Genomic DNA, 16,127 nt, shown 5'->3' with positions numbered 1-16,127 from the left:
GGTAGCAGGACTGGGGGGGGGGGGGGGGGGGGCAACCAAAGTGGGTAGAAGGAGAGACTGTGACGTGACACGAGGTGGAAGGTGCACAGCCTCTGTGAGGTTTGTTTGTAGGCTGAGGGCGTCAGAAAGGAGGAAAATTCGGTTGGTGAGACTGAGGCCTGACTCAGAGGACAGCCTGAGGGGCAGTGGGTGGGGTGGTGGGGTGGGTCACCCCTTGGCGGAGGAGCACTCATAGTGAATCATAGGCCACTGCACGCTGGCGGGATTCCAATCCGCTAAGCCAGGGCAGCTCGTTAGCCTCTGTGTTACTGACCTGATAGACCACAAGCCCCGCTGCACCCCCCCTTGCCCCACTCCTGCCACCCTCTCATACACTCCATCCCTACTTCTCCATTCTCACTCTTGTCCTTTCTGCCATTTCTTTATCGAACGTGGGTGTAATTCCACCCTGCGGCCTCTGGGGGCAGTGCCGTCACAGGCAGACAAAACAACAACATCAAAAAAATAACTGGGTGACATCACTGCAGTAGCAGCTTCACGGTTATGGAAACATCCAGGCGTTTGGCAGAGAAATACTTTGTGACTGTGTGTGTAAATCTGAACTCAGATTAATTTTATTGGAAAAGTCTTGTTTTTTTTTAAACATGTCTCAGTCCCTTCTCCTCACAGCTGCTGCCGCCCTGTAAACACAGTATTTAGTGGCGCTTCTCCTGTCTTTAAACTATATTTATATGCTTCACACACTTTCCATCCTTTTGAGACATTTGTCACCTCACTATGTTCACTCAGTTTCACCGCCGTCTTTGCTGCCACTGGAAAAGAAGAAAAGTATTTTTCATTCCTGTTATTTATTTATTTATTTTGCCTGTTGTCAGCACATCTCTCCTCTTTCCTCGTGCCTGGCGGCGGACGCTTAACTTTTTCAGAACTGAGCATCTGACTACTTTAAAAATCCAACTGTGTCTTCTTTAATAACTGGCGTCCACTCCCTGGAGTGTCGTTAACGCTAATGTACGGTAAGAAGCCACCAATTTTTTTTTCCCGCGGCTTGCCAAGATGGCCGCTGCCACCACCTGCGCCCATTGTTTCACTTTGTCCTCGTCTGTCTTTACTGCTTTTTTTCACGAGACCCATTAGCGCAGTTGAAGATATTACCGTCCCAATTACTCAAGTTAATTGACTTTGGGGATGTGAAATATTCCGTCGATGCAGAGCAGCCGAGGTGATGAAAGGGCAAATTGTGATTTTATTAAAGGCGGCATGACTCACATCCTTCCTCAGTGGAAAGCTTTCAGTGTCTCTGTTGTCTTTGGTAACGGGCTGTTTAATTCTGATGCGTATTCTGAACAGCAGCACATTTTCCAACATGCCTTTTTTCCGTTTTTGCACATGCATGCTAACCGTTATGTTGCTCTGTCTGTCTCTTTGTAACACAGCAACGTCTAACGGCACCATGGAGGGCATCGACAACCAGGAGGGAGGAGTGTGCAAGACCAAGTCCATGAAGATAATCATGAAAGTGGGACAAAGTGAGTGTCGTATTGTTGCGTGGTGAGCAATAAAGAATGCTAACATCCAAATAAGGTCATCGTAGGCTGTCTCATCGTCTCCATGACACCTGGGGCTGTGTGGGGGTTCAGATGTAATCAAGCAGAAGCCTGCTTCACTGCAAACACGACACACATGCGCATTTGTGCGCACATGCATGGGCAGCATCTGGTGTTGTTTGACTTAAAGGCACGCGGCACGAGCAAACACGCGCCAGTCACGAGCCACAGGAGAGACACATGACTGTTTCCCATAATGCCCCAGACAGCACGCACATGCATACAAGTAACTCACAGACAAAACAGCAAAAAAATTGCCAGTGCTGTTTTATAACAAAGAAGCCCACAGTTCAAATAGTGGAGCAGATAATAGAAAAATCATGCATTTGGTGTTACAAGCACCAAGTCTGGGATGGTGATTCTCATGATATTATACTCTAAGAAATGAAACACAGGGGTTGTAAATGTAATAAATACTATTATTTTTCAATATGCTTGGAATTGTTCATTTTATAGATTTAAGTAATAATGTTACATTTGATTTAATTAATTTCAACTACAATATTGTTTTGCACTTAATTGGCAATGTTATGTGGAAAAAGTTACCGTAACTTTATTAATTAAATTCAACATTTTATTTCTTAGAGTGACTCAGCATATCTGCGTGATTGGCCACTTGAAAATTCAAGATGGTGCACATTTCCCAAGATGGCCACCAAAATGACCTATGGAAAATCAATTTTTGCATATAAATGCTCCTATCACAATGGATCTCTTTTATAGCATCACTAAAATCCTAATTTCACAACGGCCACCAAACTGACCACAAAATCATTTTTGTCCTCACAAATATGTCATTACTTGTTTGATTTGTGTGACCTTGTTGTCAAATTGTAGGTTTTCAGACATGCCGGATTTAATTTTTCATGTTCCAACATCAATATGACACTCAGTGGCATAAATTGCTATTTGATTGATTAAAATGACATTGATGTCAAATTCCTTTTATTTTTTTTTTATTTGCTATTTGTGACATTTATTCTGTTTTATTTTGCTTATGTGCCAAATTAGAGTAAAGTTTATTATATTTAGTATTAATGGGTTCCACTCAGCATGTTTTGAAAGTGTTCATCTCTTGAAACTACCACATGTAGGCTTACAACCCCTGGCAAAAATTATGGAATCACCGGCCTCGGAGGATGTTCATTCAGTTGTTTAATTTTGTAGAAAAAAAAGCAGATCACAGACATGACACAAAACTAAAGTCATTTCAAATGGCAACTTTCTGGCTTTAAGAAACACTATAAGAAATCAAGAAAAAAAGATTGTGGCAGTCAGTAACGGTTACTTTTTTAGACCAAGCAGAGGAAAAAAATATGGACTCACTCAATTCTGAGGAATAAATTATGGAATCACCCTGTAAATTTTCATCCCCAAAACTAACACCTGCATCAAATCACATCTGCTTGTTAGTCTGCATCTAAAAAGGAGTGATCACACCTTGGAGAGCTGTTGCACCAAGTGGACTGACATGAATCATGGCTCCAACACGAGAGATGTCAGTTGAAACAAAGGAGAGGATTATCAAACTCTTAAAAGAGAGTAAATCATCACGCAATGTTGCAAAAGATGTTGGTTGTTCACAGTCAGCTGTGTCTAAACTCTGGACCAAATACAAACAACATGGGAAGGTTGTTAAAGGCAAACATACTGGTAGACCAAGGAAGACATCAAAGCGTCAAGATAGAAAACTTAAAGCAATATGTCTCAAAAATCAACAATGCACAACAAAACAAATGAGGAACGAATGGGAGGAAACTGGAGTCAACGTCTGTGACCGAACTGTAAGAAACCGCCTAAAGGAAATGGGATTTACATACAGAAAAGCTAAACGAAAGCCATCATTAACACCTAAACAGAAAAAAACAAGGTTACAATGGGCTAAAGAAAAGCAATCGTGGACTGTGGATGACTGGATGAAAGTCATATTCAATGATGAATCTCGAATCTGCATTGGGCAAGGTGATGATGCTGGAACTTTTGTTTGGTGCCGTTCTAATGAGATTTATAAAGATGACTGTCTGAAGACAACATGTAAATTTCCACAGTCATTGATGATATGGGGCTGCATGTCAGGTAAAGGCACTGGGGAGATGACTATCATTACATCATCAATAAATGCACAAGTTTACGTTGATATTTTGGACACTTTTCTGATGTTTAAGAATGATGAAATCATTTTTCAAGATGATAATGCATCTTGCCATAGAGCAAAAACTGTGAAAACATTCCTTGCAAAAAGACACATAGGGTCAATGTCATGACATAGGGTTAATGTCAACGAGCAGATGTGATTTGATGCAGGTGTTAGTTTTGGGGGATGGAAATTTACAGGGTGATTCCATAATTTATTCCTCAGAATTGAGTGAGTCCATATTTTTTCCTCTGCTTGGTCTAAAAAAGTAACCGTTACTGACTGCCACAATCTTTTTTTCTTGATTTCTTATAGTGTTTCTTAAAGCCAGAAAGTTGCCATTTGAAATGACTTTAGTTTTGTGTCATGTCTGTGATCTGCTTTTTTTCTACAAAATTAAACAAAAGAATGAACATCCTCTGAGGCCAGTGATTCCATAATTTTTGCCAGGGGTTGTATTAAAAGGTATTAAGTGTTGAATATAATGTGTTGCCATATTTAATATCTGCAGGGAACATGAACAAATGGTAATTTATGCCACTGAGTGTCATATTATTGTTGGAACATGAAAAATGAAATCCAGCATGTCTGAAAATCTGAAAATCTTCAATTTGACAGCAAGGTCACACAAATTAAACAAGTAATGACATTTTTGTAATGACAAAAATTATTTTGGGGTGAATTTGGTGGCCATTGTTAAATTAGGTGCCATCTTGGATTTCAGTGATGCTGTAAAACAGATCCATTGTGATAGCAGCATTTCAATGCAAAAGTCATTTTTTGGTAGGTAATTTTGGTGGCTATCTTGGAAAATGGCTGTCACCTTTGATTTTCAAGTGGCCAGTTGACCACATTTGTTAAGAACTATCTTGAGAATCGTCATATTATCTTCCCCACTAAAAAGTATGGGTTGTTCGGGATGGGGGTTTGTCCAAAAAACAGAATGCGTAGGCTGTGTGGGGGTTCAGATGTAATCAAGCAGAAGTCTGCTTCTGCTTAATATTTATGATCAGTCAAATAATGTGGTATAGTCTTCAATATGATTGGAGCATCTATTGATTTTAACCCTTGTGTGATTCTTCAAATGACTCCTACCTGGCTGACTACAGAAAATTCAAGTGGCCAATCGTGTTTTCAAAAGATTAATTCTAAGGAGTATTTGTGCCAAATTTGGTGTTTCTATTACCATTTACAAGATTGTTTCATTTACTTGCTGCACTAAGAGAACAAATTAAAAATGAATTAATAACATAACTTTACATACTCCTTGGCTAAAAACTTTGAAACCGAATTTTCTCCAACTGCTCATATTCCATTTTATATGTGTGAATTCAGGTGAAATCAGTTGAAATGTCTACGTTATTTGCATATCAAATTATTTTAAAACACAACAGTTACAAAATATAATGTTTTAAAACAAGGTTTCAAGCACAATTTTGCATCGTCACACACTGGGTCCTCTTGAGGAGCCATCTCTAAAAAATTTGTGGTAACACTATAAGCAACTATAAGTCCATTAAAAATATAGCAACTATGGGACCATACAGACGTTATATGAATGAGGAAAAAAACCCAAGTTAACACTCAGAAATGAACAAATGTTTGTCCCAAAGGTCCCAACAAAACATCAGCATCATCCCTCAGGAGCCGAGGGCCCGGTCACACAGCACATAGCGATAGCTGAACGAAGGAAAAAGTCACGAATTGTCACAAATCGTGGAGAAAAACTGGACGAATGAGCCTGCACTTCTCCCATCACCGAAAAGCCTGCAAGTCCAGAGCGCAAACAAAACTGAAACTAACACAAGAAAAACGAAGCAAACGCCGACTTTGATGCTTCTGAACAAAATCAAAAGGAAACAATTCATGATGACATGACTTGACAACGGGTATGAGACAGAGTGCCAGCCTGTGATCATTTCTGCAGCCACCCTTTGCCCTCCACAGAACCTGCAGACCTGGAATCCAGGTGTCTTGACAACAGATTTGTCTTGGCTGGGACGTGCATGTGCGCATGCACATGCACGTCCCAGCCGCACACATGTCCCAGTCACAGATGGAACATGTGTAAATAGTTAAAGTAGTTGATAAAACATTTTTGCCACTATTGTTCCTGTACGAAAACGTTGCTTTTCGTTCCACACATGGACGAGTCACATTCAGCTCAGCTGAGCTTTAGCTATTGATCCATTCAGATATCATTAATATTCGGCAAGGCATCAGACTTTGGGGGTTGGGCGAAGTTGGACGCCAACTAGTGTTAATTTCATCAGATGAAATGAGATGAAATATGTTGTCAACGTCATTTGTTCATCATTAATGTGCCTTTTTTTGGGGCAGCCAATGACGCGGATCTCTGCTGTGGACTGGAACATTAATATCTCCCACTTCCCTGGTTCGTAAGCTAAAGTTAGTAACCCTCATGAAAATAATAATAATAATAATGATAATATCATCCGCTCCGTGTCTGTGTGTGTTGTGGGATTTGCTGTGGCTCTTTGCCGAGTAAAGGTGCAAAGATGGATCATTCCGCAATCAATAACTTCAAAGCAAATCACCGTTTTAAATCAAATGGCGCCTCTTTCCAAACTTTGTAAAACATACAGACATACTACAACCGACTAAAGCTGTTTTTCCCCAAAATGAGACGTCCTCCGATCCATCGGGGAGAACTCATCCCGGCGTCACAGTCTGAACACAGCCACGCTGCAGGGCTCCATGCGCAAGTATTGTCGGTGAGATTGTGGCCAAAGTAACATTTTACATTTATATCTCTCTGACTATGCTTGTCTGTAAGAGTCATATTACCTATCACCAGTTTTTATTTTATTTTATTTTATTGGTGCTTCTGATAAATATAAACTTTTAGCAGAGTTGCATTGAACATTCAGTCATTCAATTCAGTTCATTCAAAATAATTGTTATTCCAGACATTTAATCAGTATTTCAGCTGTGGAACACAAGTCAACTGGAATGAATAAACAAAAATGATCTCTGAAATAAATAGAAAAAGACTAAAATGTTTTGACGAAAACTCAACTAAAATACCTGGAGTTCTCGTTTGACTAAAACTAAACTAAAATGTTGAGACTTTTAGTCTAAAACATGACTAACAAAAATGATATGTGAATGAGTAAATGTGACTAAGACTAAGAATGAACTTGACACAATGACACAAGACTAAGACTAAATTGAAAAAGGAGTGACAAAATTAACACTAAAGCCAACCAAATGGAATGCTGACGGTACGGGGTCCATGCAAAGGATGAGGAACCGTCAGGACAGAAAGCAAAACGGAATATGTATTACTTGAAGTTGTTGTCGGGATTCGTTCACATTTTTCAACAGCTTGAAAATTCTGATGAAGCGCCAGCTACGGGAACGAAGCTGGACGACTGTTAAACGATGTCGCCGAAAGTCAGCGTGAGTCCAGATTTCTTGTTTCGTTTTGGCTTCGGTGTCCTTCTTTTGTGCCATGTGACCGGGGCTTGAAAGAGCCATCAGAAATGTGACATTGTTCACATTTGCTGTGTAAACACTCCATCGTCATGATGTGGCAACTTGATGAAAACACAAGAAGAACCCCTTCATCAAAAACTTACATGAAGCAAGGGCAGTTATCAGTCTCACTTTTTTTTTTTGTCAGTTTTGGATTAATGGTTCTCCATCAGTTCCTTGGTTGTAATTATGAGATGCTGGTAAATGTTTGGGATATATGTTTGTTAATTCCTGAGTGTTAATTCATGTGTCCTTCCTCACTGATGTAATGTTCCAGTCTTCTTATATTTTTGTATAATAGGTACAGAGTACATTTTGCAGAGTAAAATATACTCTGTCGGGATAACATTTGGTCCACTTGTTCATTTAGCTGCTCCCGGTTTTTTGTTCGGGGTTGCCACAGCAGATACAGCCAGATACGCATTGGTAATTGGCACAAGTTTTACACCAGATGCCCTTCCTGACACAACTCCAGTTTTACCTGGAGAAACACACAGCGCTGATGTTCCAAAGAGGTCTTCCATCCAAGTACTAACCAGATCCTACTCTACAGTACAAAAAACTGCAACTTGGCAGTAATACCAACTTTAATTCTTACTTTTTTTGTCTTTCTTTGTTTTGTTTTCCAGATCCCTCTGACCCTACTTCACCCAAAGACAACCCCACCAGATTACCCTACCCACCCAAGCACCCAGAGGGCAAGGACCCGTACAGACCAAATAACGAAGTGCTGGAGAAACCAGGTGAGAACAGCCACTGTGACTTAAACCCTGGGAACGTGGTAATTTAGCGGGGGATTTATCAAAACAATTTGGCATTTGGGACCGTGATTGTAAGAGCAGATAGCACTAAATATGTGTGTGTTAAGTGCGCGTGCGTGTTTGTGCGACTGTGTGGAAGTGCAGGAAAAAAAAAGGTCAGCTATTCATCAGCCAGTAATTGAATGTTGGCCATAAAACTGATAGGCATCTTCGGCCTCTCAAGGACTTACACGGTATCGCCGCCTCGGCCCCATTCCAGCCTTAAGCCAGCGCTTAAGTGACATTTGCAGGAAAATGATCCGATCGTTGTATGGCATCTTTAACCACCGGTTTCTGTGCCACATGCTTTTTCCTGTGCCAAATTACATTTCGCACAGATTTAAACTTCTTATCTCTGATTATTATTTTGCAGTTACAAATTTCTGAGGAAAAGCAGACCGGCAATTTCCGCGGTTAGCTGTGCTCAAGGGAAACAGGAAAAGCCCAAGAACAAAACAAGCTGACCTATATAAACACTCCTCCATCTGTGCTCTGGGTCAGAGCAGGCGTGGCCTCATGAGGCAACATGTTTGTGTGTTTTCACTCCCAAATCTGGCCCAGCAAAAGATCCGCTATCCCTCTCATCAAAGTGAGACTGGCACCGGCCTCTGCAAACATCAGCAGGTTGCTCCCTCATTTTTTATGTCTCATCTGTCCATCCTGGCCTCCAGCAGGAGCATATGGGCGTCAGAGAAAAAGTGCTACAGGCAGAGTGTCTGAAGCAGCATAATCCGCTTGTAAAACAGCGAAAGGGCCCTTGCTTTGGGCTGCCTGCCATCGTGTATCCACTCCCCCTACCGCAGGAAAAGCACTCTAAGACCCCTGGGAGAACAACGGCAAGACAGGGAGGTGCAGTAATCCGCCTGCCCAGGGAACATGCTCCTATCCTGCATGGAACAGAACACACCCACCCTTGAGTGCTGGATGGAAATCAAAGTGTCCATTGCTGGGAGTGAGACACAACTTGGCTTTTATAATTCATGTCTCATGATGACATCAAATATTTCTGTCTTATTTTCTTTTGTCTGTCACTCTTCATTGAAAAATGAAGTTACTTTTCATGTCTTTCAAAATGCAATTTGTCTAAGTGCCATTTGCCCACATTCACCCGATCCACTGTTGTTTCAGACTGTGCTCGCCACAGAGTCAAGGTTACAGCCTGCACCAGCTGAATTTGAATGGCCGTCAATCGAATGTGACCTTTCTACGAAAGGCTTCAATAGGCACATTTCTCTCTCAGCCACTTGTGCTGCTGGCTGCTTTCTTTTACACCTTTACTGTGGCACCATTAGAAGATTGTTGCGAGGGAAAAGAAAAGGAATGAGAAGCCCGGAAAGAGGAACACTGTGACAATGACAATGAATGGAGTATTCTCTGCTTCCTCCTATTATTATCATACACAGCTAGAAGGGCACTGGTTCAAGTGTATACCTCGACTAAGGCCTGAAATGCCTCATCTTGCAATGTTGAACAAAAGTATTTTAAAAATGCCCTGGACATGATGCTTTCTGAAGGACAGATCAGTCCTAGGAGCTTGTGGTGGTGCTCACAAAACCAGTAGTTCAGATTGAATCACATTATTTTAGTCATGGATCTGATCATTTTTGGCTCAGGAAAAAGGGAGGTAGAGACAAATGTCCATAAGAAAAACTTGAAGTTTAAATATATATATAAAAAAATACTTAAGTGTTGTAATCGTGAATAAAAACAGTCTTGATCAAAATCATAAAAAAAATAAAATGAAGCAGGTTTAAAACTTCTAATTCTTCTTCAAAAAGATGTGGATGTCTACATTGTCTGGTTAGAGGGTAATAATAACAATAACTGCACTTATATAGCACTTTCAGGATGTATACGTACGTTGGGTTTCCAAGCAGGCGCACCACTTGGCAGAAGTTGGGAGAAGTCTTGTTTTTTATTCTTTTCTGGAGCTTTGTGGACTCAGGATGACATGAAATAAAGTGGAAAAGCACACACATTCTGTCCTCTACTCCTGATATTTTGGAGTGATTCTGTCTGTGCTTGCATGTTGATATCAGCTCGTATGTGTTGACTCCAAGTGAAAAGGAGAAACCGAAAGAATTACGTGCTCTTTCCATGCTTGGATCCTATAGCGTGCTGAAGCTGCACCAGGATTACAACAAGGCTGCCTTGAGCCTTTCTGGGGGGAGTTCAGCCTTTCTTAGGTAGAACTTTTGGGGGGGGGGGGGGGGGGGCGGCTCAGAAGAAAAAAAGGTTGGGAACCACTGTTCTTAATGGTGAACCATAATGTAATCAAACTGCTTATTTCAATCTTTCCTCATTTTACTCACTCTCCCCACCATCTATCTGTTTTCAGGTGTAGCACCGAGAGAAAGCAGCGATAGCAATGACACAGGCGGAAAATCCTCCAGCGCCATCGGCTCCGAGGTGGCCATCTTCGTCGGCATTGCCTCTGGCAGCGTCATCTTCATCATCATCATCATCATGCTAGTCTTGTTGCTGCTCAAGTACAGGCGGCGGCACCGCAAGCACTCGCCACAACACGCCACCACGCTCTCACTCAGCACCCTGGCCACACCCAAAAGGAGCGGAGGGGGTGGGAACAATAATGGGTCAGAACCTAGCGACATCATCATCCCACTCAGGACTGCTGACAGCGTCTTTTGTCCGCACTATGAGAAGGTCAGCGGCGACTATGGCCACCCGGTCTACATTGTTCAGGAGATGCCCCCGCAGAGTCCCGCCAACATCTATTACAAAGTTTGAGGTGGAACTGGAAGGAAAGAGACAATTTTGAACAGTCCCCTGGCAGAGCGAGAGGTTGGTTTCGGATGACGCAGAAGCCCACACCTGCGAACGAACGCTCTTGCTCTTTCTCTTCACTTGATCTGATGACCCCACCTCTCCTCTGACATTGTGTCACAATTCTTTCTTGATCAAAAGTTTTTCTGATGTGCTCTGGTTTGTTCATAGTACACGGTTGCTGCAGACGGGTTGGGTGGAGGGCAGGAAAGAAGTTTGCTGCTGCTGTTGCCATTGCTGCTCTTTGGAGTTTTCAAGAAGAAGAGAAGAAGACTCTTCCCACGTGGCTCCATATTTTGAGTGCACTGCGGCCGGCGTTTTGTGGAAACTGAGAGCGATGTGCTCTTACTGTGGGATCAGAAAGTGAGTGAGACAGATGTGTACTGGAGGTTTTTGTTTCGTGGATGGACAGATGGATGTGTGGACTTGAAAGTTTCCTGAGAGTGGAGCAAGAGGAGAGAAAGGAGTTTTTTTCTTAGCTTCACCTTAATGGGGAAGAGAGAAAACTGAACAAGGCAGAGGGTGGACCAGGAACTTGTCTCAGAACGGTTGCCCATCCTTGTTTGGTAGCTGAGGAGACTCTGTGGATTTACCAGCCGGAAGAGGAAAACGACATCCTCATGGTTCCTGTCTGGGACTTTCCTGTCAGACTCACAGAGATCACCCTTTCACCCTGTCACCCATGTGCTCACCGTACACACGGACACCCGCACATACACGGACGCACTGCCTCACCAGTCAACGCGAACTGTTTGGTTTTAAGTGTGGATTTCTACATTTCTCTCCTCTTTCCCAGATTACATTCATTCTTTCAGATGTTACTTGAAGGTTTTGAGATAAAAAAAAACAAAACGTTTTTGTGCTGTCAGCGTTCACCGATCATGTCTCCGATCTTATCTGATTTTCATATGCTGGTGTCGTTCAAGTTTTATTTTCCTTTAGTGATATCTTATCATTGCAACTCATATTGCGTGTGATGCTCAAACATGTGGAGCAGCGAGCAGAACTGGTGAGAGTGCAGGAGGAAGGAAGGAATGAGCAATTTCGTCTCACCAGGGGATTGATAGGGTGCACATCAGGTCTACTCGTGGCGTCTGGGAAGAGTGGAGGACTTTCATATACATAGAGCAGCACTTTTAACCCTTTTTTGTCACCTCCACTCGGCAACGGCCACCCACAGAGAGACGATGATAGCTGGAGATGGGAGAGCAGCCGTGTCCCACCAGGAACAGTGAGAGGTAGTCTTCAGTAGTGATAGACAGAGTGCCTCTCCAGAACTTGGGCTTTTCAAATGGGAACACATTTGGTAAATAAGAAATTTGCCTTACTGCTGTTAAGTGGCCCAAAAATCATCTAGTGCAGGTTTGCACAGCTGCAGGTACTGTAATATTTACCTTTAGGGGCCAGATGGTGATTCCAGCTGGGTTTTTACTTCACCATGGACAGGGCTCTGTGATGGCCGGTCCACCTGCATGGGCATCCATCTTGCTCCCATTCTGTCATGACAACTGTGCACCAAGATTGCACTTCATTGCCCAAAACGTTAGTGGTGTTGTCATGCTAAGCCATTCTGAAAGCCAACGAGAAGAAGAAAATGAAACCTCTGTGCTTTTTTGTCATCTTAATTCAGGCACTCAGCGAAGGGCTCATCATTTGCACCATTAGATGTTTTCCTGTCTGTCACCCAACCCATCACCAATGGAAAAAAAAACAAACTTTATTGCTATGAAAATAAGACAACCCTGTAGAGCCCAACTGATACATCAGCTGGCTGATAATATCAGCTGATTGAGCCTTTCACCAGTGTATTGGTATTGGTCTTATTTTTACTGATATGAAAAGTTTTGCTTTACCAAATAAACAATGCAGAAAAAAGTACTATGGAAATGGTGTCATTACTAGTTTGTCCAGCAGAGGGCACAGTGACAACATCATTTACAATGCTGTCAAGAATGGCTGGGACCCCCATCAACCCTTGGTCACATTAGCTGTAAGAGAGTGGCAATGCAACCAGCTGCCATTTATTTTCAATCAGAGCAAAGATTTTACAGTGACAAGAGATAAGTGGTCACTATGCCACTAACTAGGTGGGGCCAAAATAGATGAGAAATCTATTTTATGCAAATGCTGAGCGATGTGACACGACGACTGTCTATCCAAGTGAAGACGTATGTTGGTTGGCTGTTGGTTATAATAAAGTCCATCTTTAACCTGTGAAACATCAGTTACATTTCTTTGACAATGAAATGTTAGGAGTCATCGGCATTTTTATGTATATCTAAGCAAGTATATCTGTATTGTAAATCATTTCCTCCCCAATATTTGTATCATTTCGGCCCTCCAAAAATCAATATCAGTTGGGCTCTACAACCATGATTATAAGATGAACCTCTTTTCTAAGTCTTTATGAAGACCAAAGTTTTTTTTAATGAAGAAAATGCTTTTGTTTGAAAATAATGCTAATTAAAGCACATTTTATAGACAGACCTTCATTTTGTTCAACTGCATACTGACAGACTGCTGCTTGTAGAACCCAAGTAATCTTTTAAGCATTTTTAAGACCACTTTGTGGGCTTACAGTCTTCTGACTTTGCATGTTAGATCATATTTCATGGATGCTTCAGAGTTGTTTGATTATTTTGCTGCATTGACCACCATGAGTTTCAAGGTTACATCAAAATTTCTCAGTTGCTGGTCAACTTACCCACTTGTGATCCCCTAGTTTTTTCTGGACGTTCACTATGTCTGAGTCATGCAGCACTGTAAGCTACTTGGAGGGGTGGGTGCTGTCAATCTAGGAGGGCATACTGATTTTACAGGTACTTTTCACCGCATACTGTTGCAGATGCATATGACATGTAAAAGACCAGACCATTCATTTCTGGGCTGGTGGGGGTGTCTGCATTTTTCAGAAAAATACAGTAAACAGTGAGAATGTTTTTGTGACCTATGTGAAGGACATTTCAACAAATTTTCTTCTTCACTTGGCTTGTTGATCAAGGTACATTTGTGTCAAACATCTGTTTTTTCAGAAATTCCCTGGACCTGCCCAAATCAGCTTCATTCCTATTTGCATTAGCTGCAAATCTCCCATGTGCACCGGGTTGTCTGTCTCTATGTGAAGTAAAAACTAGTCCTAAGTGTTCCCTTGATGGCTCAAACCTGTGACCAGTGCTCTCCTATTCAAAAAGCACAGGGGCATTAACTTACATTGGCACCATTGCCCATTCACCATTAGCAGTTCCACCTTGTAAGTTTTTCATTTACTTTTTTAAACAACATAGCTGTACATAAAAAACAAAAAAACAAAACAAAAAAAACAAAACAAAACAAAACAAAAAAACAACTGGACATTACAAGATGAAAATTTAAAAAGCAGAATTTATTTATGATAGACATATAGAGCACAGGTGTTATCAGGCGGTATGGAGAAGTAACGTTAATATATTATGGTATAAGTGCACATTATGCAATCTAAGTTTTTGATTATTTGATATCATGACCCACAGAGTTCCACATTTTCACAGACTTTCGCCCGTGACTCAGTCCTGAGAAGTTGACTGCAGGGAGGGCAGCCTGGGCCCTGGTCTGTGGGGAGTAGAGATATGTGACCCAAAATAGCTCACATTGGTGTATACAAGGGCAGAGTATTTGTGCCTCCCACACTCACCCAGTGTAGCATCTCCCAAAGGATAATTCCCATGAACACCCATTGCCCCCGCCGCTCCTATTACATCTACCCTCCATGTTGATTGTGCGTGCGAACGTGATGGTACAAGTGTGTACCTCCTTCTGAGAATCTCATTTTTCAAACATATATCAGCCCACTGATCATCATCATGTGTTCATACAGAACATCAGAGTTCACCGAAAAGCCAAGCCTTGTATGGTCTGAGGTTTGTGCCTCTAAGAGGCTACAAAATCTGCAAATATGCAATTCTTATTTATTTTTTTAATCAATCCTGAGGAAAAAAAAAATACACCTATGGAAAAGTGTTCTTAACCACTGAGAGATGTAACAACAAATAAAACGACAAACAACTAGCAAAATCCGTCACACAAGCCTGCTGTTAGCCTTTATTTCCATCATTTGTAGTCTTCTTTTAACCTTTCTGTTATTGACTATGTGCCGTAGTACAAAAGGTAAACTGTGAACATAAAACCATAAAAAAGACATGTCACACCTGAACTGTTATATAAAAAAGAAAAGTTGAGTAAAAGAAACAAAAAAACATACATACCACAGACAAAACGCTGTTTAGTTACTGTCTGTCTGCGGCAGAATATGACAATCTTCTTAGTTTCTTTGACTCTGACGTCCTTTTCTTAGCCGTCACTTGACTAGCGCTCTCCGAACATCGGCCAGGTTTGACTCGTTCGGCCTCTAATGAAACGTCGTAGCTGTGAGAGTCTAAGCACGCGGGCTACGAGAAGCACCTCAGGCTAATGTAAAATGCCTTGCTTGTATGGTCAGCCCTTGGTCACTTGACTCAGTAATTTTGCACCGTACTTCTGTAGGTAAGAAACTGTAAATACATTAATGTTTGTATTGTATATGGATCCTGGGTTGTTACAATAGCCTTATTGACCTTTTTAGGAAAATAAACGGGGAAAACAGTGCAGAAAAAAAAAATAAGAAATACACTTAAGTAAAACAGAGCATACTACTTTTTTGGTAAATAGCTTATGTAAATATTGACCAGAATCCAATAAAACATTTTTATAAACTCTTAAAGTAAGATGTTTTGTATAAAATATGAATTTTTTGCTATGTATTTTAGCTAGCGCTTGTTGGAAATTCCATGTCCCCCCACTCCCTTCCCTTTTGCACTGTTTCCATGGTAATTTGGTTTAAAAATGATAGAAAAGTTGCCAAACCGACTGCTGCATATTTGTGCCATAAGTGTGTACCATAAATATTTATTGAATTAGTTTTTTGTTCTGTTTTTGATTTGATTTCAGTCCAGTTTGTAAGTAACACAGTATTATATTTGCATTGTCTGTCTGTTCTGGTTTTCTTTAGTCTGTCATAGTTAGCGGGTAGCTGTAGCCTCTTCTCCCCCCAACCCCCCCAACCCCCCATTGCAGTATGAGATGGCCAGGCAGTGAAAAATGGTTTCAGCATTCAACATTTAAAACAAATTTAAAGTGAGGATAAATGACACACATTCCACCAGTCTGTTACAAACTGAAAATGTTTTTCAATAAAATGTTTTTCCTATGGACGCACTGTCTGCCTGAGTTATTTATTTAGTGTTTCAAATGAAAGCTTTTGAGGATGAAGGTCATGCTCCTGCTTTTGAC

The 16,127-nt window shown here is 41.3% G+C and overlaps 1 protein-coding gene across 1 annotated transcript in view; it reads left to right on the top strand.

Annotated features, from left to right (window-relative positions):
- Positions 1–12,527, top strand: part of efnb2a (ephrin-B2a) — a 75,659-nt gene extending 63,132 nt beyond the window's left edge. The window contains exons 3-5 of the mRNA XM_034185877.1: positions 1,437–1,529; positions 7,869–7,982; positions 10,378–12,527. Coding sequence (XP_034041768.1) covers positions 1,437–1,529; positions 7,869–7,982; positions 10,378–10,787 — 617 coding nt within the window. The 3' untranslated portion in view covers positions 10,788–12,527. The remainder of the gene's footprint in view (positions 1–1,436; positions 1,530–7,868; positions 7,983–10,377) is intronic.
- The last annotated feature ends 3,600 nt before the right edge of the window (positions 12,528–16,127 follow it).

This window comes from Thalassophryne amazonica, chromosome 14 (genome assembly GCF_902500255.1).
Source record: "Thalassophryne amazonica chromosome 14, fThaAma1.1, whole genome shotgun sequence".
Lineage (NCBI taxonomy): Eukaryota > Metazoa > Chordata > Actinopteri > Batrachoidiformes > Batrachoididae > Thalassophryne > Thalassophryne amazonica.
This window is presented reverse-complemented; position numbering and strand designations above follow the sequence as displayed.